General features: G+C 47.0%; 2 protein-coding genes across 19 annotated transcripts in view; one reads left to right on the top strand and one right to left on the bottom strand.

Annotated features, from left to right (window-relative positions):
• Positions 1 to 26,919, top strand: part of TXNL4B (thioredoxin like 4B) — a 30,969-nt gene that overhangs the window by 2,003 nt on the left and 2,047 nt on the right. For 2 of the 18 annotated variants that reach the window (XM_089320401.1, XM_002711686.6), the window contains exons 2-4: positions 382 to 549; positions 1,983 to 2,134; positions 3,736 to 4,444. In XM_089320401.1, coding sequence (XP_089176527.1) covers positions 418 to 549; positions 1,983 to 2,134; positions 3,736 to 3,901 — 450 coding nt within the window. In that variant the 5' untranslated portion in view covers positions 382 to 417 and the 3' untranslated portion in view covers positions 3,902 to 4,444. Of the gene's footprint in view, positions 1 to 370; positions 550 to 1,982; positions 2,135 to 3,063; positions 3,313 to 3,735; positions 4,445 to 9,655; positions 9,892 to 10,964; positions 11,076 to 19,448; positions 19,541 to 21,656; positions 23,922 to 26,919 lie in introns of those variants that run through there. The other 16 variants (XM_089320409.1, XM_089320410.1, XR_016225396.1 and 13 more) reach the window with 16 other exon arrangements.
• On the bottom strand, positions 6,285 to 10,280 carry HP (haptoglobin). The gene is given in 5 exon segments (NM_001082110.1): positions 6,285 to 7,214; positions 8,100 to 8,174; positions 8,702 to 8,803; positions 9,084 to 9,166; positions 10,247 to 10,280. Coding segments are annotated over 5 exon segments (1,044 nt in total). The 5' UTR covers positions 10,252 to 10,280; the 3' UTR covers positions 6,285 to 6,435.

Here is a 26,919-nt window from a genome sequence, read left to right on the forward strand (position 1 = left end):
TTGCCTTAATCAGACTGTGCTCAGATTACCGGATTTGAGGGTGTTCTCTCTTTCCTGATGGAACACTAACCTGTCAGCTGGCTTTTGGGTAGAAAAGGAGACGAAATACAGGAACACGTTTGTATTATTTGGTGAGCGCATGACAGAACTCTAAAAGATGCGTGAGAAACTAAGGAGAGCAGCAGCGTGATGTGAGGAGTGGGGGGAGTAAGGCAGTGGGAACCGGGCCCGAGGAGGGAGGCTTGCACAGCACACCTTCCTGGCTGGCTTCTTTTTAAACCATGGGAGCGTTTTATTACATGCCCTGGAAAAGCACGGACTTGCAGCAAGGGCTTGTGCACAGAATCTGAACTGCGTCTAAACATGACAGCTGTGTTTCAGGATTGGCAGTGAGGACTGACTTTCAGTGACTTCGAGATGAGCTTCCTGTTGCCCAAGCTGACTAGCAAAAGAGAAGTAGACCAGGCAATAAAAAGCACCGCGGAGAAGGTGTTGGTTCTCAGGTTTGGGAGAGATGAAGATCCGGTCTGCCTGCAGCTGGATGATATTGTAAGTGAGTTTTTACTAAAAAATCCAACATCTGCAAAGTGCATGAAAGGGAGCAGGTGGGGTGGGGATGTGGCTAGCGGTCCACTTTCACTAGCAGCTGACTGCCGGGCTGCCCTGCGGGACCCCCAGATCTGTGCCTGCGCTGGGTCTGGATGGTGCACTTCCCCATAGCTGCCCTCAAAGCCCAGCTTTGCTGACGAGACAGAGGGAGAGCAGAGCTTATTAACAAGCATCTATGAACAGTATCTTTTTTTATGATTTTTTTACTTATTTGAAAGAGTTAAACAGAGAAGGAGAGGCAGAGGCAAAGAGAGAGAGGTCTTCCATTCGCTGCTTCACTCCCCAGTTGGCTGCAATGCCAATCCGAAGCCAGGAGCCAGGAGCTTCTTCCGGGTCTCCCACATGGGTGCAGGGGCCCAAGGACTTGGGCCATCTTCTACTGCTTTCCCAGGCCATAGCAGAGAGCTGGGTTGGAAGTGGAGCAGCCAAGACTTGAACCGGCGCCTATATGGGATGCCAGCACTGCAGGCAGTGGCTTTACTTGCTACACCACGGCGCTGGCCCCAAACATTATCTTTTTTGATGCTCATGACAGTAGCCCCATTTCCCAGTAGGGGAAATGAATGCCCAGGAAGTGGAGTAACTTCCAACAGGCACAGAGCTGCTAATTGCTGGGATTTGAACTCAGTTTGCTGAAACTAAATTCTCTTTGCTAGTTGCTGCCTTCAGTCTGTACCTGATAATCTTGGATTCTGTAGCGCGTAGCACGTCTCCCCATTCTGTCTGGTAAGGTGAGGGAGTGGGGAACAGAGTAGGTGTGAGTTCTAGACTTAACCTAGGACTGTCACCATTTCTGTTGCTACCATACTGGTTAAAACCTGGAGACAAAAGGCCCAGAGGATTGTATTCTCAACTGTAGGAAGGCGGAAATCCCAGAGCAGTGAGGAGCGCAGACTGAAGGCTGCCCGTGCTCACATCCCTGCCCTGCCGCCCAGTAGCCTCGGGACACACACATGATGTGGGAGCTCGTCCTCGGGTGCTGTAAGGATTAAATGAGTTAACAAATGTTAACCGCTTAGGATAGTTGCATATAGTAAGTCCTGTAAGGGTTGGCTTTTACTGTAGTTACCATTTCAGGGAAGATTGGGATAAAAGAGTTTGGGGATTGCAGTCTGCATTGCATATTTCAGCATTGTTTTAAATGAGCATGGATTACTTCTACCAAAGATGGGAGGAAATGTTTTCATAGCCGTTTACCCAAGGCCTCTGCTAAGTGCCACCATGATTTAGGCTCCAGCGACATGGTTGCACTGTGTCTGATGGCTAGGTTCTTGACCCGTGAATTGTTTCAAACAGAATATTCTGGTAGGGAGAAGTGTCCCTCAGAGGCAGCAGCTGCCTCTCCTAACCTGGATCTCTCTTGTCACTTGCAGCTTTCCAAGACGTCTTCCGACCTAAGTAAGATGGCTGCTATATACCTGGTAGACGTGGACAGAACCCCAGTGTATACACAGTATTTTGACATCAGTTATATTCCATCCACAGTGTTTTTCTTCAACGGACAGCACATGAAAGTGGATTATGGGTAAGTTAGACTGAGAACGTTTGCTTTAGGGACGCAGCTTCAGGCGCTCACCTGCCTGCATGTGACCCTGGCTCTGTGAGGCTTCTGTTAGCTCCTTCCTCAACTGGTACATGCTCTAATTTTTCATGTGAATATTTGGTGCAAAATAAGAGAGTGTCAGGTGTGACCAACAACCGTAAATTTCCAGCTGAAGAATGAAAGGAAAGGACACTTTGTAGTTGCTCTTAAACTTTTGGGACTGGAGGGTAGCATTGATAAAAGAAGCATTCCTCCCAGCAAACTGAGATATGCGCCTCACCTGCCAAGCTTCCCGCCTTGCGCAGCTCTAAGGATTTGAAAGTCAGTCTGTAGCAAAGCCTGCCGTGAACAGGTAACCTGACGGCTCCTGCAGGGCCGTCTGTGCCTTCCTGTTAGCACCCGGAACTGCATCTCACACCGATTGTGTCCGCAGTTCTCCTCGCTGCTGACTCTGGTGCAGCTGTCCCCGTGTCTGCCTGGGCACCTGCTGTGTCCTCTGTTTGACAGAGTGTTAAACGTTCTCTGTTTTAAATCTGTGGATTCTTCTAGAACACAGCCGATATAAGTATTAAGTTGGCACATTCTTTTTAAAGGACAATTTATGATACCAGGTATCAAATACCTTAAAGTGTTTAAACTTTTTAACCCAATAATCGTATTGCCAGGATATTTCATGTGATGTTGTAGATGCAGATTAATGAGTTTTAAAGAAGTCCATGTTGGTTGAAAAAACAGCAGGAGACTACTTTGTGCAATGTAATGCTCATTGTTACGAAAACAGATAACACACACGCATGCGGGATTGGGAGGATGTACACCAAAAGGTGACCTCGAGTTAACTCTTCTTTTTCTGAAAATGTTTCACAATGAACATACATATGTTTGAAATACTTCTCTGAAAAACTATTTAGATCCCCGCCACGCGAAAGTCTGAGCAATTCAGAGACTCAGCTAGTCAGTGGGCTTTACCCAGTGCTCGCCAGAACAGCAAGTGGACCAACTGCCCGGCCCAGCACGGGGTGAATTCTGCCTACGCAGAATGTTTTCACTGGACAGACTTTCTGTGCTAATGGTCCACAGCACTGGATTTTGTCACACACCGAGTGGGAGAAAAGTAGTGTCAGGCTTTATGTCCGGAGTCTGCTCAGGGCACTAGGACTGTGGCCTGCAGGGTTAAGCCACTACCTGCAATACCAGTGTCTCAAATTGGTTTGAGTCCCAGCTGCTCCACTTCCAATCCAGCTCCCACTAATGTACCTGACAAAGCAGCAGAAGGTGGCCCAGGTGCCTGAGCCGCACCCCCATGTGGGAGACCTAGATGAAGTCTGCACTCCTATCTCGGCCTGGCCTAGACCTGCTGTGGCAGCCATTTGAAGAGTGAACAAGCAGATGGGAGATCTCTTTCTCTGACTTATCTCTCTCATTCTGCCTTTCAAATAAATAAATAAGTAAATCTTTATGAAAAGAACATGCTCACCAAGAAGAAGGCAGCAAAGCTACTGTTCATTTTGTTTGTCCTGAAAATCTTGAGAAGCAATGACTACGAGTTCTGAGAGCAGTTGTTTCTCTCCTGTGCTGTCTAGATCTCCGGATCACACTAAGTTTGTGGGAAGTTTCAAAACAAAACAGGACTTCATAGATCTGATTGAGGTAATCTACCGAGGAGCCATGAGGGGAAAGCTGATCGTCCAAAGCCCTATTGACCCCAAGAATATTCCCAAGTATGACCTTCTCTATCAAGACATTTAGCACACGCTGTCAGCGATGAAGAGAAAGGCACATCTTGAAACAATGCTTTGGAACCACAGTCAGCGTCCTGGTGAAGAGGTTCGGCTTGTCCGTGAGGTGCCGGGCCCCTGCGTGGAGACCACACTGGTGCCGGGTTGGCCTGGACCATCTAACGTCTGCCCTCAGCGAGCCTCTGAGAAGTCAAGTGACGATGTCCACTTTCTCCAGGGTGATGTCTTAGACGTCTCTTGACAGTGTGCTTTTCTTTACGCCTTGGGATAGTACTGAACACTTGTAAACCTTGGCTAGTGCAATAGCCATGTTTATTGGCCCACAACTAAAATACAAGATCAGTTCATGTGAGAGCAAAAATTCTTACTTTCCACCTTAGATGCATGCCCTTTTGTGCACGTGTGCACACATGCATACACACGGGCGCACACGCACATTCACACACGTATGAACACACACACACCCATTCCCCCTCTCGCACACCCCTTAAGCTCTCCTTCTCCAGTCCTTTCAACCCCAGTTGTTCTTGGAATAAATAATCCTGTACTGATAGCCAGCAAGTTTGTTTTATTTTGGACACTTCTGGCACAAACCAAAGTCCTGTCCTGGTTGGCTCTTTTTACAACTTTTATGATAATTAGTCTAAGAATGAGAAGTTGAACCCTCACTGTGTAGCGCTCCGTCTGAGCTAAGCAGAGCTGACTGCCTGTGTCTGTAGGAGCGCAGCTCTCCTGGAAGGCAGGCTCCCGGCGGTCTCGGAGGCAGGTGGTGGCGTCTCACGTGCTCAGGGCTGCAGAGGTGTGAGAACTCTTTGAAAGAAACAGCACCTCTATGGGATTCGCCTGCTTTGAGCACTTTGTGACAGCGTCTTGCTCTCCCTGGGTCCCCTGACACAGCCCGGGCAAGTCACTGCTCTTCCTGAAACCTCATGGCTGTTTAGAATGAGAGGATGGATGCACGGCTGGAGGGGGCCAGGCGGCTGTGACCTTGCTGACAGGCCCATATGACCCTTGCCAAGGCTGTCCAGCACAGAGGGACGTGAGCAGGACTCGGCTGTGGCTAACATGGTGTGGAAGGAAGACTGCTGGCACTTGGCACATTCTTCACGGATAAAAGGAGAGAGCGATTCCAGGAAACACAACTCTTTCACTGCACGCCTCTTTTCTCCTTTCCCCCACTCCAGCCATGCATCAGGTTGAAAAATTGTTACATTGAGAACAAAAATGAGAAGAGCCTGTTCACCGGTGGTAGTGATGTTTGGCTACTGGGTAGACTAGACCTGCCTCCCCAAGACCTCTATGAGAAGATAAAATGCCTTCATTGTCTCGGTCACTGCTGACTGCATTTTCTGTTCGTAGGCTGCACTGCACAGAATTTGGTGTGTGGGAAGTACTCTGATACCAGTAAGAGCCCAGAACTTGCATGCATAAAATTCCTATCTCTCTTCACAAGGACTTTAGGGAATCCTTCTCTGAAGGCCCAATTTATGTTGGAGATCCTCTTAGTTGCTTATTTAGTACATACTGTGTACCGTGTCCTGTGCTGGGTGCTACATAAATCTAAATGGCTCCTGTGCAAGGAAGAAAGGCTGCTGAGAGGGGCCCTGCTCAAGTCCTAAGGGAGAGAAGGAGGTGCTCACACCAGAGGCGGGAGGGCAGCTCGGCAGGGGGCCCTGAGGAGAGGCCCAGGGTTGGAGACAGCAGGCGGTGTTTAGAAAGCATCAGGACTTTGGGGCCGACGTGGCATAGTAGGTGAAGCCACCGCCTGCAGTGCTGGCTTCCCATATGGGTGCCAGTTTGAGTCCCGACTGCTCCACTTCCAGTCCAGCTCTCTGCTCTGGCCTGGGAGGGCAGTGGAGGATGGCCCAAGTGCTTGGGCCCTGCACCCGCATGGGAGACCAGGAGGAAGCACTGGCTCCTGGCTTCGGATCGGCTCAGCGCCAGCCATTGCGGCCAGTTGGGGAGTGAACCAGCAGATGGAAGACCTCTCCTCTCTCTGTGTAGCTTTCTCTCTGACTTTCAAATAAATAAATAAATCTTAGAAAGCGAAAGGTTTTTTTTTTTTTTAAAGTCAGCAAGATGCAGTGAAAGTGGCTCGAGTTTGTATTCAGACAGCGTCACTATTCAATAGTGTAATCTTGAGCTAATCACATAACTTCCCAGGGCTTCGCTTCCTTGTCTAAAGATTAACAGTTACCTTTCTGAGACCTAGCATAAAGTAGGCACTCCGTCAACGAGTAGGATCCCCAGTGAGAACGGTGCATCACGTTTGTTTTTTCTGGTTGACTGTTTCCTGCCATATGCCCAGTGGCATCTATACCACTTCGCTGCCCATGTACCATACATGAGGCAAAAAATGTCCAGGACTAAAAACACAGAAAGGAGTCCAAAAGTACATATATAAAAGCTCTTTATTGATTGACGCAGCAGTACAGCTCTGGCACCCAACAGCCTCAGACTGTCTTACCCCATCTATTCCTATCCACCTTTCCCTCTCCCAGGGTGAATTTTGCTCTCAGATACGGGCTTCCATCCTGTCTTGTACTAGTTGCTGGCTATGGTTTTCTGAATCCAGTCCAGGATGTTGAATGTCTTCACATACACACCATACTCAGCGACAGTGCAGCTCTTATCAAAGCTCAGGATCCCGGCTGCGTACCAAGTGTCTTGCTGCAGGTCGTGAATGGCAAAGGTGCTGCCAGCGTCACCATAGCAGGTGTCTTCCTGATACTTGGACATGCCAGCGCAGAAGGTGTGTTCATTCAGGATGGGCTGCACCCCTACAGGGCTCTTAGGAATCTTATTTTCAGGCACTGTACTGTTTTCATAATGCTGGATACACTTATCTTGGTCAGCCACAGGCAGCATGACATACTTCAGATGGTCAGTGTATCTGAAGTTGGAGTTTCGCCCCCAGCCGGACACATAACCCACACGCCCCACTTCCGTATAATCCTTTGAAGGTAGGCAAATGGGCATCACTCTCTCATTAACAGGTACCTTATCTTTGAGTTTTATGAGCCCGATGTCTACCTCAGAGTAGTTAGGGTGGAGAACCACCTTCTCGATTTCCACAAGCTGCCTTCTGCCCAAATAAAGAGTTAAAGTAGGGGCAATATCTTGTGCAGTTGCATTCTCTGTGTGATTCAGGAAGAGATTTTTGGCCGTGGTCAACAGCCATTGCTCACTGATCAGTGTGGCCCCTGTGACAAGATTGTGGCGGGAGACCATCTTAGCCTGCCAAGGAAAACTGCCTTTGGCGTCCAGAGATCCACCGATGATCCGCTGCACCTGATCCACTGGATGCTTCGGCTTTCCACATACTGTCAAGGGGAGCAAGAAACTTGTGAGCAGAAGTTGGGCAGAGTTCCCCGTTGTGGGGAAGATGGGCACAGGCACTGGTGCAGCTGCTGCCCGAGCCGCTGTTGCCCATTTTCCCGGAGCTGAATGTGTTCAGATGCTTCTCCCTACCACTCGCTCAGCTCAAGTCCGATGTCTGCCACTTAAAATAATTCCTTTTTTTTTTTTTTTCATTGCAAAGCAGAATTCTTTCATCTGCTTCTCTAACTCACAAAAGAAGTAAGTGGCACTAGGATTTCTAATCCCTGGCTGATGAACTGTTCATGCTTGTATATTTAAATGATTTGTCACACCAAAGGACTTTCCACAATTCCTGGAAACTCGTTGAAAGGTCTAGGTTCTGTGATAGTCCTTTCTCTCAGAAAAAAAGAGGGACTGTAGCAGCATCGGCTGGAACTCAGATTTCTAGAGATATCACAGTTAGTACAAGTCAGTTGGCGGTTCCACACCAGTAAGAGGAGAAGATACTCAGAATCCTCTTTGAAGGGGGAGGAGGAGAGAGCAGTGGGTCTTGTGAGTAATGGGGAGCAGAAGGAGCGCCCATCTGCAGCCTGCTCTGCCCTGCCAGGGGTTCAGGGATGCTGCTCTTTACTCTGGGCAGGCAGCCTGTTCAAACATGAGCTCCTGAATTTGGGGCCAATACAGACAGTGCCTTCAGCCATCGTGCCTCAGGCCCAAATGAACAAGACAGACTTGAAAGCTCTCTACCTGGAAGCAGTGACCTCTCTGCTGCGGTCTTGGCCTGCCCACCTGTGGCTGTCCTCTCCCTCATCTTGGCGCCTGTGTGCTCGGGGGAAGCCACACGGGGAGGATCTGCCTCGGGGACATTTCAGCCCTTCAGCACCCACCTGCTTCACATTCAGGAAGTTGCTCTCCAACAGCCTTGTTCACCCACTGCTTCTCACTGTTCAAGGCATATACTCCTGGAACACAAAGAAGAAAATCAAAAGGGAAATCAAATCTGGACCTAGTGTGCACTGAGAAGAGAAGAATTCAAGTCAAGAGGAGGAGACAGGGAGAAGGAAGAGAAGTGCTGGGGGCTCCCGTTAAGCTCAGCGACACAGACCGGTTATGCGGTCCTGGAGAGGCTGGACAGGTAGGGGTTAGGGTTCAAATCCTGACTTCCTAAACTTGGGCAGATACCCAGCCCCTCTGTGCCTCAGCCTCCTCCGCGGCAAAGTGGGAACAGCGAGCCTCAGGTAACTAAAGCACGTGAGCAGAGGCGGGAACGGAATGCTGCCCGGTGATGGTTATCTATCCTCACCACCTGTTCTGTTCCTGCACCTTCTGTAGAGGTAGATCCCCGCAACAAAAGAGAAAACCTAGGATCCAACTCTCCCGGCTCCAAGGAGAGCATGTTAACTTGCTGGCCAGTCACCCCAGCTGCATCATTATGGAGATGTCAGGCGGGAATGTGTGTGGGGCACGGAGGCACCTGTTGGGGACTTACCATCTCCTTCAGTGCGCAGCCTGTAGTAGTTCTTACACTGGTAACGGACCAAGTGCTCCACGTAGCCGTTTGCAATCTCCGGGGGCTTTGGGCAGCTGTCATCTGCAAGGGAGAAACAGGAAGAAGCTACTCAGACTGCCTGCAGAGACATGAAAACTCAGGAGGGAGGAAGCCGCCCTGCCCGGTCACCTCTCTGCACCCCACATGGAAGCCGAGGGAAGGGCAGTCTCCCCTCGTTTCTGGCAGCATCCATGTTCCTGATGCTACTGAAAGCCCGGAGATGGGGATGATGGGGAAACTGGGTTGGAATTCCCACAGGAAGTTGAAAGCAGGGCACAGCGGTGCTGGGAATGCACAGATCTGCCCAGACCCGAAGGCCCACCTGCAATATCCGTGACCTCGTTGCCAAAGTCCGCGGCGAAGAGCTGTCCCCAGAGCAGCAGGGTGATGACGGCTCCCAAGGCTCTGCAGAGAGAAGACAGGAGGGAGTGCAGAGCTGCTCTCCCTGCTCCACCACACACACACCCCCCTCCCATTAAGCAGCCGGAAAAAAACAGAACTCGTGGATGTGCTAGGACCAAGATCTCTCCACCCACCCACTTACAGACCTCAGCAGCTTTTGAGTGCAGGCTCCGTGTGCTAGGAATGCTGCGTAAGCTTCAGAGGGGGCCACCAAGATAAGTGGGGCGCAGCCTCTGGCTACATTTAGGGAACACTAATAAACAACAGTGCAGGAGCTCTCCAGCAGACAGCATCTTCCCTCGGCCACCTCGAACGCACCAGGCTACAGACACGGTTAATACAATGCGGGTAACTTGAAGGTGGGAAGGCAGCGGGGCTGTCAGGCTACACGCTGTACTTTTTGAAATTTTCCATAAAAACAGGCTTTTAAGTATATATAATTTAAAATATGTGTATGGTCATTTCTATTATTTTATGATCATTTGCATTTAGGAAACATTATATAACCACCACCACCACCACCACCACCCCCAGAAGAGAACTGCTTCCTGCAAGCATGGCTGTGACCCTGGCCTTCAGTGCCCAGGCCATCCTGACCAGTGACCCATTTCACTGACGGGTTGGCTCTTCAAGGAGTGCTTCGTTATGTTACGTTCCTAGTCTTGCTGTTTCAACATTTCAAAGAGTCTGCTCATTTTAATAAAATTCCTAGTGCCCTAATTATATCACTCGAATGTATCACTACTGATTTTTCTTATTGCATGTTTCTTTAAGAAGAAAAAAATGCTAATAAATAAAGGCAAGATGCCAGGAAGCCTACCACAGGGGCAGCCGGCATCCCCTGGGAAGGTGAAAACTTTGTGATCTCCCAGGAAAGACAGCAGGTCTGAAAGCACTGTCTTTTATGGATGCAGAAAAGGAGAGAACTTAACACAAAGAAAAACCTTTTAATTCATCTAATGTAGCCCATTTGCCCTGATTTGTTATATTTTTTTGGCTCTCCCTCAGTCTGCTTCTATAGCAGCGAATACAAAGAAGGATGAAATAACGAACAAGAGAAAAGGGTTACAGCTGTGGACTCACCTCATCTTGGCCCGTTTGCCTCTGGAACGGCGGTGCTGTGGGGGCAGCTGCTGAGCCTTTTATGCCTCTAAATCTCACCCCACCCCTTTTGGATTTGCAATTCCTGTGTCGATGCAACTTTGGCTTTGTTAAGGTCACCAGCAAGTTCCAGTAACAAAACCACAAACAACACCCCTGCTAAGAGCTAAGCTCTTGCTTCACGCCTGATTTCCCTGTGGTATTCTTTAGCAAACCCCAAAGAAACCTGGCAACTTCACCATCCTGTGTACCTGCCAAAGTGCTTCCCAAAATCAGCAACTGGGCAGGGCCGGAGTGGGAGGGAGTGGGTGGGAGTGGGTGCTGCCATGCTGTGTCTCCACTGTGGAGCGTTTTCCGCACTGTGAAGACCTTTCTTTGGGTTCTTTCAGATCCCTTACAAACTCGGTCAGGGCAGTGAAGGAAGCATTTCCTTTCCAGGGTCATTCCCCTTCCCGTGGGAACATCTCCCTGCTGCTGAAAAGCTCTCCAGCCTGGAGTCTGAAAATGCATCTATGTGTCTTCTCTGATTGCACTCTGCCAGAAATCATACAAAGCGGTCACAGCCATATTGTAGACTCACACAGATCTTAGTCCATCACAGTGGTTCTCACAGTTTTATGGTCCAGTTATTAGTACAAATATGCACATGAGAAAAATCAGTATATTTAAGGTTTTTTTTTTTTTTTTTTTTTTTGGACAGGCAGAGTGGACAATGAGTGAGAGAGAGAGAGAGAGAGAAAGGTCTTCCTTTTCCGTTGGTTCACCCCCCAGTGGCTGCTCCACAACGCGCCGATCCGAAGCCAGGAGCCAGGTGTGTCACGTGGGTACCAGGGCCCAGGAACTTGGGCCATCTTCCGCTGCTTTACCAGGCACATCAGCAGGGAGATGGATTAGAAATGGAGCAGCCGGGACTCAAACTGGCACCCATACGGTTGGCCCACGCAGGCCTTACCCACTATGCCACAGTGGTGGCCCCAAAATCAATATATTTTAAAGAGATACCAGTGTATCACAAGTACTATTCAACTGAAAGCTAACAGCAGTTCAGTAAAATATTTCTTTATTCATTTATTAAAAGATTATTGTTCTTAGAGTGTACAAAATAAATTGGGCGTTTTCAAAATTGTGTGCATCAAAGGACAATATCAAGAAAGTGAAAAGACAATCCACAGAATGGGAGTAAATATTTGTAAATCATATATCTACTTTTTATTTAATCCCAAGAACATACAAAGGACTCCTATAACAACACAAAGACAGATAACCCAATTTAAAAACATAGGCAAAGGATTCCAACAGACATTTCTCCAAAACAATTGAAATCAGGGACTCAGAGGCTTCCACACCAATGTTTATTGCAGCATTGCACAGTCATCTGGGTGTCCACCAACAGACGAGTGAATAAACAAAGCATAATATATGTGTACAATGAAGTATAATATGTGTGTACACTGGAGTATTATTCACCTGTGAAAAAGGATGTCATTGGTATGTGATACAACATGAATAAACCTGTGAAAGAAGCCAGACACAGAGACAAAATATTACGTAATTCCATTTATTTGAAATATATAGTAGGCAAACTTATAGAGGGAGAAAGCAGATCAGAAGCTTCCAGGAGCAGGGGGGAGGGAGGAGTGGGGCATCTTGCATAATAGGTACAGAGTTTCTGTTTGGGGTGATGAAAACGTTTTGGAAACATAGTGGTAATGGTTGCACAACTCTGTTAATGTAATTGATCCTGCTGAGTTGAACACTTGAGTGGTTAAAATCAGAAATTGTTATATTTTATTGCAATAAAAATTTCAAGAAATAAAATGTTATTTTAGAGGATACTCCTATTTATACCAATTTTTTTTTTTTTACTATAAAACCGTAAGTTGTGTTCTGGCAGCAACAGTATCATACACCTCGTATTTACCGAGTCTCTTGATTGTCCCAAGAGGCCAAGTTGAGTGTTTAACCTGTACCATCTAAGTTTATGGAAGGATAAACAACAAAAATGATATTTTTCTCAGTGACACATGACTGTTTATCAAAGTTCTGGTTGCTTCCCATTATTTCCCATACTTTTTAAAAGTTAGCCATTCTATTTTATTTATAGTAAAATATAATAATAGCTTTAATTTGCATTTCCCCAATATCAAATTATATAGAACACTTTCTTTGTTCTTGTTTCGATTCCATAAAATGTGTTTTTAAGTTTTATATTCTTATAGGTTATCTTTTTTTTTTAATTTATTTATTGGGTTGGCACTGTGGAGTAGCAGGTAAAGCTGCTGCCTGCAGCACTGCATTCCCATCTGGGCAGCAGTTCGAGTCCTGGCTGCTCCACTTGCAATTCAGCTCCCTGCTAATGCACCTGGAAAGGAAGCAGAAGATAGCCAAAGTATTTAGGCCCCTCCCACCCACATGGGAGACCCAGATGAAGCTTCTGGCTCCTGGCTTCAGACTGGCCCAGCCCTGGCCATTGTGGCATTTTGGGGAGTGAACCAGTATATGGAAGATTTCTCTCTTTGCCTCTGCCTCTCCCTCTCTGTAGCTCCACTTTTCAAATAAATAAATAAATCTGTAAAAAGAAGAGATTTATTTATTTATTTGAAAGAGAGAGAGAGGGAGAGACAGAGAGAAGGAGAGAGGTATCTTCCATCCACTGGTTCACTCCCCAAATCCCCAGAATGACCAGGGCTAGGCCAAGCTGAAGCCAGGAGCCAGGAGTTTCTTCCAGGTCTCCCAAGTGGGTAGCAGGGTCCCAAGCCCTTGGCCATCTTCTGCTGCTTTTCCCAGGCCATAGCAGGGAATTGGATCAGAAGTGGAGCAGGCAGACAGAAACCAGCAGTCATACAGGACGCTGGCGTCGCAGATGGTGGCTTAACACAGTACTCCACAACACTGGCCCCTGGATTCTCTATTCTGAGACGTTAGTCTTTTTGTCTAGTATGAACCAATGCCACATTGCCTTAAAAGCTGGCGTATAAGTGTTCTATCTTTATTCTTTTTCTCAATATTTTCTTGACTATTTTAAGTCTTTTGCATTTCATATTCATTTTAGAATTGGCTATCAATTTCTCACAAAATGTTCTTCTGGGATTTTGATTGGAATTATATTGCCTATATAGATCAGAATTTGTATGTTTTTTAATATTTTATTTATTTATTTGAGAGAGTTATATATAGAGAGAGGTGGGGGGAGACAGAGAAAGGTCTGTTCATCGCTGGTTCACTTCCCAAATGGCCACAATGGCCAGAGCTGGGCTGATCTGAAGCCAGGATCCAGGAGCTTCTTCCAGGTCTCCAAAGCAGGTGCAGGGGCCCAAGCGCTTGCCACCTTCCATTGCTTTCCCAGGCCATAGCAGAGGACTGCATCGGAAGAGGAGCAGCTGGGACATGAATCAGAGCCCATATGGGAAGCCGGCACCACAAGCAGAGGCTTAATGCCAGCCCCAGGATAATTAGTATCTTAACAGTACAGACTCAAGGCTGGTGCTGTGGTGTAGGGGGTAAAGCCGCCGCCTGCAGTGCCGGCATCCCGCATGGGCGCCAGTTTGAGACTCAGCTGCTCCACTTCTGAATCAGTTCTTTGCTGTGGCCTGGGAAAGCAGTGGAAGATGGCCAAAGTCCTTGGGGCCCTGCACCCATGTGGGAGACCCGGAAGAAGCTCCTGGCTCCTGGCTTCGGATCTGCACAGCTCCGGCCGTTGCAGCCATCTGGGGAATGAACTAGCATATGGAAGACCTCTCTCTCTCTCTCTCTCTCTCTCTGCCTTTCTCTAACTATGACTTTCAAATAAATAAATAACTTTTTAAAAAAATACAGACTCTGCCAATCTGTGAACATAGTATATCTCTTCATTTATTCAGATTGTCTTTAATTTTGATGCCTTTTACATTTTAATATAGATATCTTCATTTCTTTCACTAGATTTATTCCCAAGTGTTTAGTTTTTATGAAGTAAGTGAAATTTAATTCTGTAATTGTTTATTTGTACAAAAGAGTACAATTGATTTTTTTATTTTTAATTTAACCATAATCATTTACCCATAATAATTGCACATATTTATGGGATACAATTTGATGTTTCAATACATATAAACATTTTGTGAAATCAAAACAGGGTAATTAGCATAACTATCCCCTCAAATATTTATCTTTTCTCTGTGATGAGCACATTCAAAATCTACTCTTGTAGCTCTTTTTAAGTGCACAGTACATTATTGTTAATTCCAGCCACCCTATGTGCAGAAGGACACCACGAGTCAGGCCTATTATCTCTCCCCTCCTCTGCCTTCCCCAGTTCCTGGGAACCACTGTTCTGTCCTCTGCTTCCGTGAGGATAACATTTTTAGCTTCCATATATAAGAGTAAGATCAGGGGGTACTTGTCCTTCTGTTACAATTGATTTTTTTGTTTATTGACCTTACATCTAGCAACCTTGATAAATTCACTAATTAAATCTAATGGTTTTAGCACTCTGGCCTCAGAATCAGCCCTAAAGCCATTCGGATCCAGCTGAAAAGCCCATGAGAGTATTTCAGGCATGGAAAGCCAAGACTCTCTGGCAAAAAAAAAAAAAAAAAAAACCTAAATGAAAGATCTCTGTGAGTGAGATCCCAGTGGAAAGAACAGGTCTTCAAAGAAGGAGGTACCTTTCTCTGAAGGGAGGAGAGAACCTCTACTTTGACTATGACCTTGTCTAAACAAGATAAGAGTCGGAGAACTCAGAGGGCTTCCATAGCCTTGGAAACTCATGACTGGAGCATAGGGAGATTACTGATGCCATAAACAGGAGTGTCAATTTGTAAAGACAACAACAAAAGTCACTGTACACTTACTCCTCATGTAGGATCTCTGTCCTTAATGTGCTGTACATTGAGATTTAATGCTATAACGTGTACTCAAACAGTATATTTCACTTTGTGTTTCTATGTGGGTGCAAACGGTTGAAATCTTTACTTAATGTATACTAAACTGATCTTCTGTATATATAGAAAATTGAAAATGAATCTTGATATGAATGGAAGGGGAGAGAGAGCGGGAAAGGGGAGGGTTGCAGGTGGCAGGTAAGTCATCGGGGGGAGGGGGATGCCAATGTAGTCCATAAGCTGTACTTTGGAAATCTATATTCATTAAATAAAAGTTAAAAAAAAAAATCTAGGCCAGCGCCACGGCTCACTAGGCTAATCCTCCGCCTAGCGGCGCCGGCACACCAGGTTCTAGTCCGGTTGGGGCGCCGGATTCTGTCCCGGTTGCCCCTCTTCCAGGCCAGCTCTCTGCTGTGACCAGGAAGTGCAGTGGAGGATGGCCCAGGCGCTTGGGCCCTGCACCCCATGGGAGACCAGGAAAAGCACCTGGCTCCTGGCTCCTGCCATCGGATCAGCGCGGTGCGCCGGCCGCAGCGCGCCGGCCGCGGCGGCCATTGGAGGGTGAACCAACGGCAAAGGAAGACCTTTCTCTCTGTCTCTCTCTCTCTCACTGTCCACTCTGCCTGTCAAAAAAAAAAAATCTAATGGTTTTGGCCGGCACAGCGGCTCACTTGGCTAATCCTCTGCCTATGGCGCTGGCACCCCGGGGTTCAAGTCCTGGTCGGGGCACCGTTCTGTCCTGGTTGCTCCTCTTCCAGTCCATCTCTCTGCTGTGGCCTGGGAGTGGAGTGGAGGATAGCCCCGATTCTTGGGCCCTGCACCTGCATGGGAGACCAGGAGGAAGCACCTGGCTCCTAGCTTCGGATCAGCGCAGTGCGCCGGCCGTAGCAGCCATTTAGGGGGTGAACCAATGGAAAAAGAAGACCTTTCTCTCTGTCTCTCTCTCTCACACTGTCTAACTCTGCCTGTCAAAAAAAAAAAAAACAAACAAACAAACAAAAAAACATAAAAACAAAAAAATTTTAATGGTTTGATTAATACTCTAAGTTTCTTATCCAGAATCATGTCATCGGCAAATAACTCTTTTCACTCTTCTTTTCTAATATTTATGACTTTTCACTTCTTTTACTTAGTTTGTTGTACTGTTTTCTTTTTTTTTTAAGATTTTTTATTTATTTATTTTAGAGGTAGAGTTACAGTGAGAGGGAGAGACAGAGAGAGGTCTTCCTTCTGTTGGTTCACTCCCCAAATGGCCGCAACAGCCAGAGCTGCACCCATCCAAAGCCAGGAGCCAGGAGCTTCTTCTGGGTCTCCCATGTGGGTGCAGGGGCCCAAGCACTTGGGCCATCTTCTACTGCTTTCTCAGGCCACAGCAGAGAGCTGGATTGGAAGAGGAGCAGCCGGGACTAGAACCGGCACCCATATGGGATGCCAGTACCACAGGCGGAGGATTAACCTACTGCCCCACTGCACCGGCCCCAGAATTTTCATTACAATGTTAAAAAGAAGGGGGCAAGGGGACACCTGGACAAGTGGTTAAAGTGTTGCTTGGAGGCCAGACATTATGGTGCTGCAGGTTAAGGTGACACTTTGAGGATACAAGATATTAAAATTTATTTATTTAAGAAGAAGAGAGATTTCATCTGCTGGTTCATTCCCCAAAGGCCAGAAACCCTGAGGGCTAGGCCCGGTTGAAGTCAGGAGCCAGGAGCCAGGAGCCAGGAGCTCAATACATGTTTCCCTCATGGGTGGCAGGGACCCTAGTGTATGGTCCATCATCTGCTGCCCCCCAGGGTATGCATTAGCAAGAAGCTGGATCAGAAATGTGGTAGCTGGGCACCAGAGTGAGGTGTAGTGGGTAAGGCTGCCGCCTACAGTGCCAGCATCCCATATGGGCGCCAGTTCAAGTCCCGGCTGCTCCACTTCCGATCCAGCTCTCTGCTATGGCCTAGGAAAGCAGTAGAAGATGGCCCAAGTCTTTGGGTCCCTGCACCCACATGGGAGACCCAGAGGAAGCTCCTGGCTCCTGACTTCAGATCAACTCAGCTCCCGATGTTATGGCCATTTTGGGAGTGAACCAGCGGATGGAAGAGCTCTCTCTCTCTCTCGCTCTCTTTCTCTCTCTCTCTCCCCCTATGCCTCTCTGTAACTCTGCCTTTCAAATAAAATAAATCTTTTTTTTTTTTTTTTTTAAGAAAGAAAGTGGTAGCTGGGATTTGAGCCAGACCCTCCCACATGGGATATAGTATTCCCAAGCAGCATCTAAGCACAGCACCAAATGGCTACATTAGTGAATTATGCACCGCCTCGTGAACTTTAAACCAAGCTTGCATTTGTGGAGTGAATCTCAATTTCTCGTGATGTGGTATAGCTTTTATATATATTACTGGATCTTGTCTGCTGGTTATTATTGTTACTATTATTTCTTTTTCCATCCATGCTCCTGAGAAATACTGCATTGGCTGTAATTTCCCTTTCTTGTAATATCCTTATCAAGATCTCATTTCATGCTCACTCTGATCTGTTAATACAGTTCGGGAGTTTCCCTCTTTACTTCCATGAAAGAGTTTGCGTGAGACTGATATTATTGGGGTGAGTGTTTGACACTGTACTTCTTTTGGTTGTTGTTGTTTTGTTTTTGTTTTGTGTTGTGGTGCAGTTTAGATGGTGCTTGGGACATTCAAATCTCATACTGCTGCCACCCCCCCCACACACACACACTCAGCCCACCCAGCCCTGGCTATTGCAGGCATCTGAAGAATGAACCAGCCGGTAGAAGATCTCTGTCTCTCTTTCTTATAAATAACAAACAGTTTTTTTTAAAGATTGACATTATTTCTTCCTTAATTGTGCTTGGAATAATTTGCCAATGAAACTTATATAGGCCTGTACAACTGGTGTTTTTTTTTTTCTCCCTGAGGATTTATTTGTTTGTTTAGTTGTTTTTCACTTCTTTGGAAGACAGAAAGACAGAGACAGACAGCAGAGATCTTTCATCCTCTGGGTCACTCTCCAGAGGCCTGCAATCACCAGAGGTGACTCAACCTGCGTCTCCCACACGGGTGGCGGGAACGCAGGCCCCTGGGCCATCGTCTGCTGCCTCGCTAGGCGCATGAGCAGGGAGCTGGACGAGAAATGCAGAGCAGCCAGGACGCAGCCCGAGCACTCTGCTATGGGACCCAGCCACCTCGCGGCGGCCTAGCCTGGCGCCCCGCAGCACCCAGGCCTGCAGTTTGCTTGTGGGAACATTGTAAATTTCAGATTCAATTTCTTTAAGAAAGGATTATTCAGATTTCCTATTTTTTTCTAGTTTGTGTTCTTCTGGAAATTTTCCTATTTCAATAAAGCTGTCAAAATCTTACTGGCAAAAAGCTATTCCCAACATCACGTTATTGTTTTTTCCTATCAGTAGGATTAGTAATACTATCTTGTTCCTATTTTGATCATTTGTGTTTTCTTTCTTTTTTACCTTGACCAGTCTTGCCAAGAGTTTGTTGATTTTATTAACCTTTTCAGAATTCAGACTCTCACTCTCACCTGTGTTCTCTGCTGTCTCTTTCCTTTTCTGTCTCAGCGATTCCCACTCTTATTTTATTATTTCCTCATTTTTAAACTTCCTTTAAGAAAACTTCACACCTGGGGTCCCCCCAGGTGTCCCCTGGATTGTGTGTGCTCTCAGAAGAATGGAGAGTGGAGAGTGAATTTGCGATGACACATGTTCAGAAGAAACAAACTTGTCCCTATTGATATCTCTCCTGTTTTGTAGAGTAGAAACTTGTGTCAGTTTTAATGTTTCATCCTAACAAGTGCATTTATAGTTATATATTTCTCTCTACATCCTGTTTCACCTATGTCCCGTAAGTTTTAGTATATTGTATTTTTACCAACCGTTTCAAAATTTGTTAATGTTCACTTGTGTCTTGTTTGTTCATAATTTGTTTATTTATTTATTTGAAAAGCAGCTTTACAGAGAGGCAGAGAGGTCTTCTATCCACTGGTTCACTCCTTAGATGGCCACAACAGCCAGAGCTGGGCCTCTCCAAAGCCAGGAGCCAGGAGCTTCTTCCAGGTCTCCCTCGTGGGTGCAGGGGCCCAAGTACTTGGGCCATCTTCTACTGCTTTCCCAGGCCATAGCAGAGAGCTGGGTCGGAAGTGGAGCAGCCAGGTCTTGACCCAGCACCCATAAGGGATGCCGGCACTGCAGGCAGAGGCTTTACCCACTACACCGCAGCACCGGCCTCCAAAATTTATTTTTAAATATGTTGCTAAGCTTCTAAGCATTCAGAAATTTTTAAAATCATTTTTTCATTATTGATTTCCAGGTTCATCCAAGTGGTAGAGCACATATTGCACATAGCATCAGTCCTCTGATGTGTGTGAAGTCTTCCCTGGCCCAGCACACGGCCTCCGTGGGTGAGTATTCCAGGGGCTCTTCAGAAGACAGCTGCTCATGACTGTGACGTTATGCGTATGCCAAATAGGTCAGAATTATTCATCGTTCCATCCTAATCTTAGGTGCATCCAAATTTAAATTCATTGATTATTCCTGTTAAGTTGCTATATCATTATGAAGTATCCTTATGCATCTCTAGTAATTCTTGCTGTAAAGTCTCAAGATGCACCAATTTTCTTTGGGTTAGTGTTTTTGCAATATTTTTTTTGCAATATATTTTTTCCTATCTGTTTGGCTATGTGGATATACCTAAAAAAGTTCATTGAAAATGGAATTAAAATCTATTTTGGGGGCAGCGCTGTGGCATAGTGGGCAAAAGCTGCCTCCTGTGGTGCCGGCACCCCATATGGGCATCGCTTCATGTCCTGCCTGTCTGGGAAAGCAGTAGAAGATGGCCCCAAGTACTTGGGCCCCTGCACCCACATGGGAGACCCAGAAGAAGCTCCCGGCTGCTGGCTTCAGATCGGCTCAGTTCTAACTGTTGGAGAGTGAACCAGTGGATGGAAAACCCTTCTCTCTGTCTCTCCTCTTTCTGTCTGTAACTCTGCCTCTCAAATAAATAAATAAATCTTTTTTAAAAATTATTTATATGCAAAAAAGATTTAAAATCCATACAGTTTTCAGTAATACTCATTTTCCATGAACTTTTTGAAGTACCTTTGCATAATTGGTACTTAATTTTTATCCATTCTGTTAACATTTGCTTTTTAATTGGAATATTTAGTTTACTTACACTTAATTACTAATACAATTGGTTTTTGTCTACCATTGTGCTAGTTGTTTTATACTTAATCACTAGATTTTTTTCTTTTGTTTCTTCTCTGCTTTTTTTAAAGATTTATTTATTTATTTGAAAGATAGAGTTATAGAAGGGGAGGCAGAGACAGAGAGATCTGCCATCCACTGGTTCACTCCCCAAATGGCCAAAATGGCCAGGGTTCAGCCATGCCAAAGTCAGGAGCCAGGAGCTTTATCCTGGTCTCCCACGTGGTGCAGAAGCCGAAGCACTAGGGCCATCTTCCGCTGCTTTTCCAAGTGCATCAGCAGGGAGCTGGATGGGAAGTGAAGCAGCCAGGACTGGACCAAGGGCCCATACGGGATGCTGGCTCTGCAGGTGGCAGCTTAACCTGCTGCGCCACAGCGCCAGTCCCAGGGCTGAATACAAAATAGGAAATAGTCATTCATTCACCAAACATTTATTAAATATTCACAGTATGCCGGGTGTTTTAGGTGATGAGAATAGAAGCAGAGAATAAATTCTACTAATCCTTGCCCTGTAGGAGCTGACATTCTAATGACTATAGACAGTGAATGACAGATGGATTTGAGAAGATATCACTAATTCAAACAGAGAGGTGTGCAGTGTATAATAAGCAGGATCTGTAAGGACTCTGCCTATGAAACCTAGGACTTGAAAAAAGCACGGGTAATGCAGCTATGTTGTATTTTTTTTTTTTTTTACTTTTGGCTTAGAAGCTTAATTGACAAAAAGTAAATCTGATGCAGATGTTTCACTTGTGGCTTCCAATTATTAATATTTTATGTTTTTATTTTTTCAATGAGATATGTTATATTTCAACAGTTCCCAAACTTCACTTTACTTTTTTTTTTTAAGATTTATTTATTTATTTGAAAGTCAGAGTTACACAGAGAGAGAAGGAGAGGCAGAGAGAGAGAGAGGTCTTCCATCCAGTGGGTCATTCCCAAATTGGCCGCAACAGCCAGAACTGCGCCAATCTGAAGCCAGAAGCTTCTTCCAGGTCTCCCACTTGGTGCAGGGGCCCAAGGGCTTGGGCCATCTTCTACTGCTTTCCCAGGCCATAGCAGAGAACTGGATGGGAAGTGGAGCAGCCGGGTCTTGAACCAGCGCCCATATGGGATGCCAGCGTTTCAGGCCAGGGTGTTAACCTGCTGTGTCACAGTGCCAGCCCCACTTCACTTTACTTTAAAATCACCTGGAGAGTTTTAAAAAGTCCTGATGCCATGACATATTCTATCTCTGTTTGGTCACAATGCATGGGGTGGGCACCAGGCATCAGCAGTTCTTAAACAGAGTTGGTAATTCCCATTTCTGCAGGGATTAGGATCACTGCTTCATCTCATCAAACCTCCATGCTACAAGTTACAAGAAAGAGAAAACTCTGCAGTTAAACTCTAGCAGCGGGCTCAGGATACCATCAATGCAAGATGTCTCAATTTCAGAGATACTAAGAATGGAGGAAGACTCACATCTCTGAATTGGTGGAGAGATACTAAGAATAGAGGAAGAACCACATCTCTGTGGTCACAAGCACTTGAGGTCCCCCGGTGTTCCCTGGACTGTGTGTGCTCTCAGAAGAATGGAGAGTGGACAGTGAATTTGCGTAGACACGTGTTCAGAAGGGCAGTTTGTCTCATGAAGAAATGAAACAAACTCGTCCCTAGTGATATGCTGTTTCTGGAATAGCTCCCTTTTCCTGTCACCGGGGACCAGGAGCTACCAGATTCTGCTGTACCTAGAACACACGCGTTGGTTCCCAGCTCGGGGCCAGCAGTTCTCTCCTTGAAAACCAGACCACTGACAGACACATATCCTGATGTTTGGGCCTAAACTTTTTAAAAAACCTCTCAGAAGCAGCAGCGGTTCTGACACTTTATAAATGAAGAACCTCCAAGATCCAGGCTGCAAAGTCAGATATTCTCAAGCCAGCTTCTTGTTAGCGAAATAGCCAGAGAGAAGAGCCTACATATGCAGGACTGCCAAACTGCCAATGAAACCTGCCTCTCCCAGTATGAAACTGGTCCGAGGTCGAAGGCAAGTGGGTAGTAGCGTGAGTTTAAAAGCTGGTTCAGTCTGTAGTCAGAGAATTCACATCAGCTTTCCTCACACTCCATGTGTGGGCCAGACACTCCCCAAGGTGCCAGGAATCAACGCGGGGCCATGTTGTTCTGTGATTACTCTCCCTTATCGCTCTACCCAGTGGTACCTGGCATCCGACAGTTCAATTTGCTTAACTGAGTGGATGACAAACATAACCTCTGTCATCAGAGTCCAGCCCAGGGAGAAATGAGTACTGTAGTGTGGTTCAGTGCTTTGTGTCTGCAGTCAAGAAGGTCAGACCTCTGAGGTATAAAAGCTGTCAGCAGACCCGGCCCTCGGCCAGCCCGGCCACCATGGCCACGCATCTGTCACAGCAACAGGGAACCTCGTGAGAAAGCTTACTGCAGGCCAGACACCTCCATGTCACTCCTTCCCTAACTTTCCAGCAGCCCGAAGCAGTCACGCCTTCTATTATCCAACGACCTTATTTTTACAAAGGAGCACAGAGAGGTGCAGGGACCTGCTCAAGGTAACACAGTCAGTAGGTGGAAGAGGCCCTTGCTCACCCGGGGATGGGGATGCCACCTGTCCTACCCGGTGGGCGTCACAGGTTTTCAGGATCCCGTCACATCATCAGTCTCAAGTCGGTTCCTCCAGAGTCACTTTTTAAGAATCAGCTAGCGAGAGATCCTTTACTAGTCAAGGCATCACTATCCGGGAGGATAGCAAGCTTGCTACCTCACTCCCCTAGCCAGGCTGGGGGTCACTTCTGAGTGGCCGTGGAAGCCAGTAAGAACCTTGTGAACCAGACGGAAACCACAGCCAAGGCAGTGACGCCTAGCACGGGGAGGAGGACGTCCTGAGGCCCTGGTTCTATGAAGAAGTCGAGGCTCTTTAGAAATGAGCCACTCTGTCCAGACCCCAGAACACAGCAGCAGGGGGCTACAGGAACAGGGGAGACCCACGTGGCCGGGGCTGGGAGACACGAAGGAAGCACAGGAAACTGCCTGGCAATGCATTTGGGCAGCAGAGTCCCCTGGCAGCAGCCAGACACCAAGAACAGCTGAACTTCAACCCTGGGCCCGTGACCATCTCTCCAGAAAGATGGCTATTAAAATGGACCTCTGACTTGACAGTGCAAGAATCCAGAGACTTGGGTAGATTACTAAGTCCCAAAGTCAAGCCCCCTCTCCAGTCTGAAAATATTGGGCTCCTTCCTGCGTTGTAGGCTGGGAACCCCTGAGATCTGGCCAGCTGTGTTTGTATCTGTCACTTCTGAGAGACTGAGAAACGCTGGAAACCAGTAATGCTCTTCCCAGTCAGCCACTAGCACCGGGATCACAATGTTTGCTTGAAAGTGTGAAAGAACAGATGAAATGGGTCGGCCTTTCTCTTTCTCTCTCTCTCTCACACACACACACACACATACACACGCACATGTATATAAGGTACTTCTGTATATAAATGTCCATTTGTATAAGTGTATGTTTACTTTCTAGTGGTTATTTCAGACTCCCAAATATAGTTAAATTTCTGGGCTAACCAGCGTGATGTCTTCGAGGTCCCCAGGCCCCGAGATCCAACTCTGTGCTCTGTTGAGCTAGAAAGATGTCATGAGATCCGTTAAGCACTGTGCACTCAGCATCCTGGAGAACCGTCAAAGGCTTCCCAAGTAATCAAGGACGAAATGGCGGCACCAAGGTTACCACCTGGGGGACGGCGTCCAAGCGCCTGCGGCAGGAAGGGAACGTTCCTTCCGCCTGAACCCACCAGGTCAAGTGCTTAATGAGACAGGTGGTGCAGCGGATTACCTCCACAGAATGGAGTTTTCAGCAACCAGGAAACCTCTTCTGGGCTGGCAGGAACACTGGGAGTGTGACTGTTTATCAGGTTTCCTCTCCTGAAGGCCTTGGCCTTTGGAGTCCCGCCGTCCTGTTGCTGCCCAGGCATTGTGCAACTCACTGTGTGCGATCCCAGGTCATCCCCACTCCGCTCCTACATTCTCGCTCTCGGCCTGTCCCTCTGGTAAACCGCATGAACTTGATGTTCCACATGTACAACCACAAGGCTCCCTGACTGCCAAGCCTCAGTGCATACAAGATGAGAGGGGAGGGAACATGGGAATCCACACACATTCTCACGGGGCACTGGGAGAAACTCCAAGATGTGTCACCCAGTGGAAAGTGGACATTAGGTTACTGCCCAGGCACCTACAAGTTTATAGTAGGTCTTGACCTCGCCCTTTATGAGCTGGTGTTAAATTTGGCTAAGTATAAGGGAAAATCCAAATTAACAGGGACTGAAGCACCCAGTTTTATTTTCTCAAGTAAAAGATGTGGGGAAACAGGCAGGCAGTGCCAGCTGGGTGTTCCATGCAGCTTTTTCTGCTTTTGCCCCTTATCCCTAGGGGCTAACTTTGATCCTTTGGTCTAGGATGGCTGCCAGACTCCAGCTATCACACCCATGTTCCTGGCAACAGAACACTTATCAGAAATTTCATACAACACTTTCACATAAATCTTTTTTAATTCAATTTTTCATATGACCACACCCCGCTATAACAGATGTTAAGAAATGTAGTCTTTATTCTGGGAACCCAGAACATAGAACCATATGCAAAGACAGACAGTGGACCTGACCTCTTCAGAGGTCACTCTCTAGATTAAATGAAACTAACAAGGGTAAGCCCTGACCGGAGAGAGAAGCTATCTGGGGGACAATAGGAGGGATTTGAATAGGAATTCAGTGTTAGATGATGTTAGAGAATCATGGCTAATTTTCTTAGGCAGGATTATGGAATTATGGTTCCATAGGAGACTGTCCTTATTTTTAGGTAATATAGGCTGTCAAGTACTTAGAAGTGATTCAAAACACTGAACGGGGGCCGGCGCTGTGGCTCAATTGGTTAATCCTCCACCTGCGGCACCGGCATCCTATATGGGCACCGGGTTCTAGTGCCGGTTGCTCCTCTTCCAGTCCAGCTCTCTGCTGTTGCCCAGAAAGGCAGTGGAGGATGGCCCAGGTGCTTGGGCCCCAAGAGGAAGCACTTGGCTCCTGGCTTCGGATAGGCTCAGCGCCGGCCGTAGTGGCCATTTGGGGGGGTGAACCAGTGGGAGGAAGACCTTTCTCTCTGTCTCTCTCTCACCGTCTATAGCTCTCCCTGTCAAATAAAAAAAAAAATGAACATAAATAGGTTTTAAAGAGACTGAACTGATAATGCACACATGGATCAGATAGAAATAATGACTGCGTGTAGAGGAGGGAATATGGATATTTATTATACTGTTCTTTCAGATTTTCTGTTTTGGCTAACGTTTCTTGTAATAGAAGTCAGAGGAGAGTAGTTCTGTATTTGGTTTGGCCAGCTGCCTCCTGGTGGAAAGACGCAACATTCCCGTTGGCAGTCCGGAGCCAGTCAGTGTGGAGGGCCTGTAAGGACAGAGTGGAGTCACCGTGGTCGTAGCCAGGATGCGTCTCGGAGCCTGAGGGTGCAGGAGAGAAGACAGCAGCGTGTGGGGGCCGAGTCAGTGCAGCTTAGTTAGGCTGCGGCCGGGAAGGCTGCCTCCCGTGTCGCACGCCTGCTTCAAGACGCAGCTCCACTTGCTGTCCAGCTTCCTCCTGACGCCCATGCAGGGAGGCAGCAGGTGTGGGGACCTGCCACCCAGGTGGGAGACCCAATTCCCTGGCTCCCGGCCCCTGGCTTTGGTCTGGCCTGGCCTGGCTATTGTTTGCATTCAGGGAGTGAACCAGTAGATGGAAAACCTCTATCTCTGCCTTTCACATACAGGGAAAATAAATAAAGAATTTTAGAAAGAAGACTGCTTCTCGGCCCTCAGCTTCTCCAGGAGTCTTCCTGTATCACCAGATGCGGCCCAGAAGCAAGAATTCACAAACCCCATCACCTGTTTGAGATAACAACGTGGCGCAAGATAGAAGATGAATCTAAGACATCTTACTCCGTGGAGGCGTCAGTAGTAGATCAGGGCACCAGGCAGAGTGGGACAGATGCTGGACGTACAAGTAGGAGCATGTGTCCTCCCTCTGCCATCTGCCCATATTGCCTGGAATAAGCACTGAACCTCAGTTTCCTCAACTCTACAGTGGGGGTGCTAACTGCATGTCCTCCACCTTACAGAGCTGTCTGAGGATCAGTGTTGCTTCTTTAAGGTTCAGTTATTTATTTGAAAGGCAGATTTACAGAGAGAGCAAGAGAGAGAGCGAGGTCTTCCATCTCTGGTTCATTCCCAGAATGGTCACGGGACTGAGGCATCACAGGCGGTGGCTTTACCAGCTCTGCCACAACACTGGCCCCTCAAATGATACGTTATGTATGATTTGCCGTCAGTGCAGAAACTTAGAAGGAAGGTGATCTTGCTGGTCCCAGAACTACTGCTTTATCTAGTTAGGCCCCATGCAGTTATCCAGGATCAAATGAACTTTGTCAAAATCCCACTTGTCATGGTTTAAAAATATGTCTGTAAGTTCTTTGACGTTCTTCACTTCAGAAGTGGATGCTAGGGTGGGCATTGTGGTACAGCAT

The sequence above is a fragment of the Oryctolagus cuniculus genome, chromosome 18 (assembly GCF_051225735.1).
Source record: "Oryctolagus cuniculus isolate XC-2025 breed Fujian yellow rabbit chromosome 18, ASM5122573v1, whole genome shotgun sequence".
Lineage (NCBI taxonomy): Eukaryota > Metazoa > Chordata > Mammalia > Lagomorpha > Leporidae > Oryctolagus > Oryctolagus cuniculus.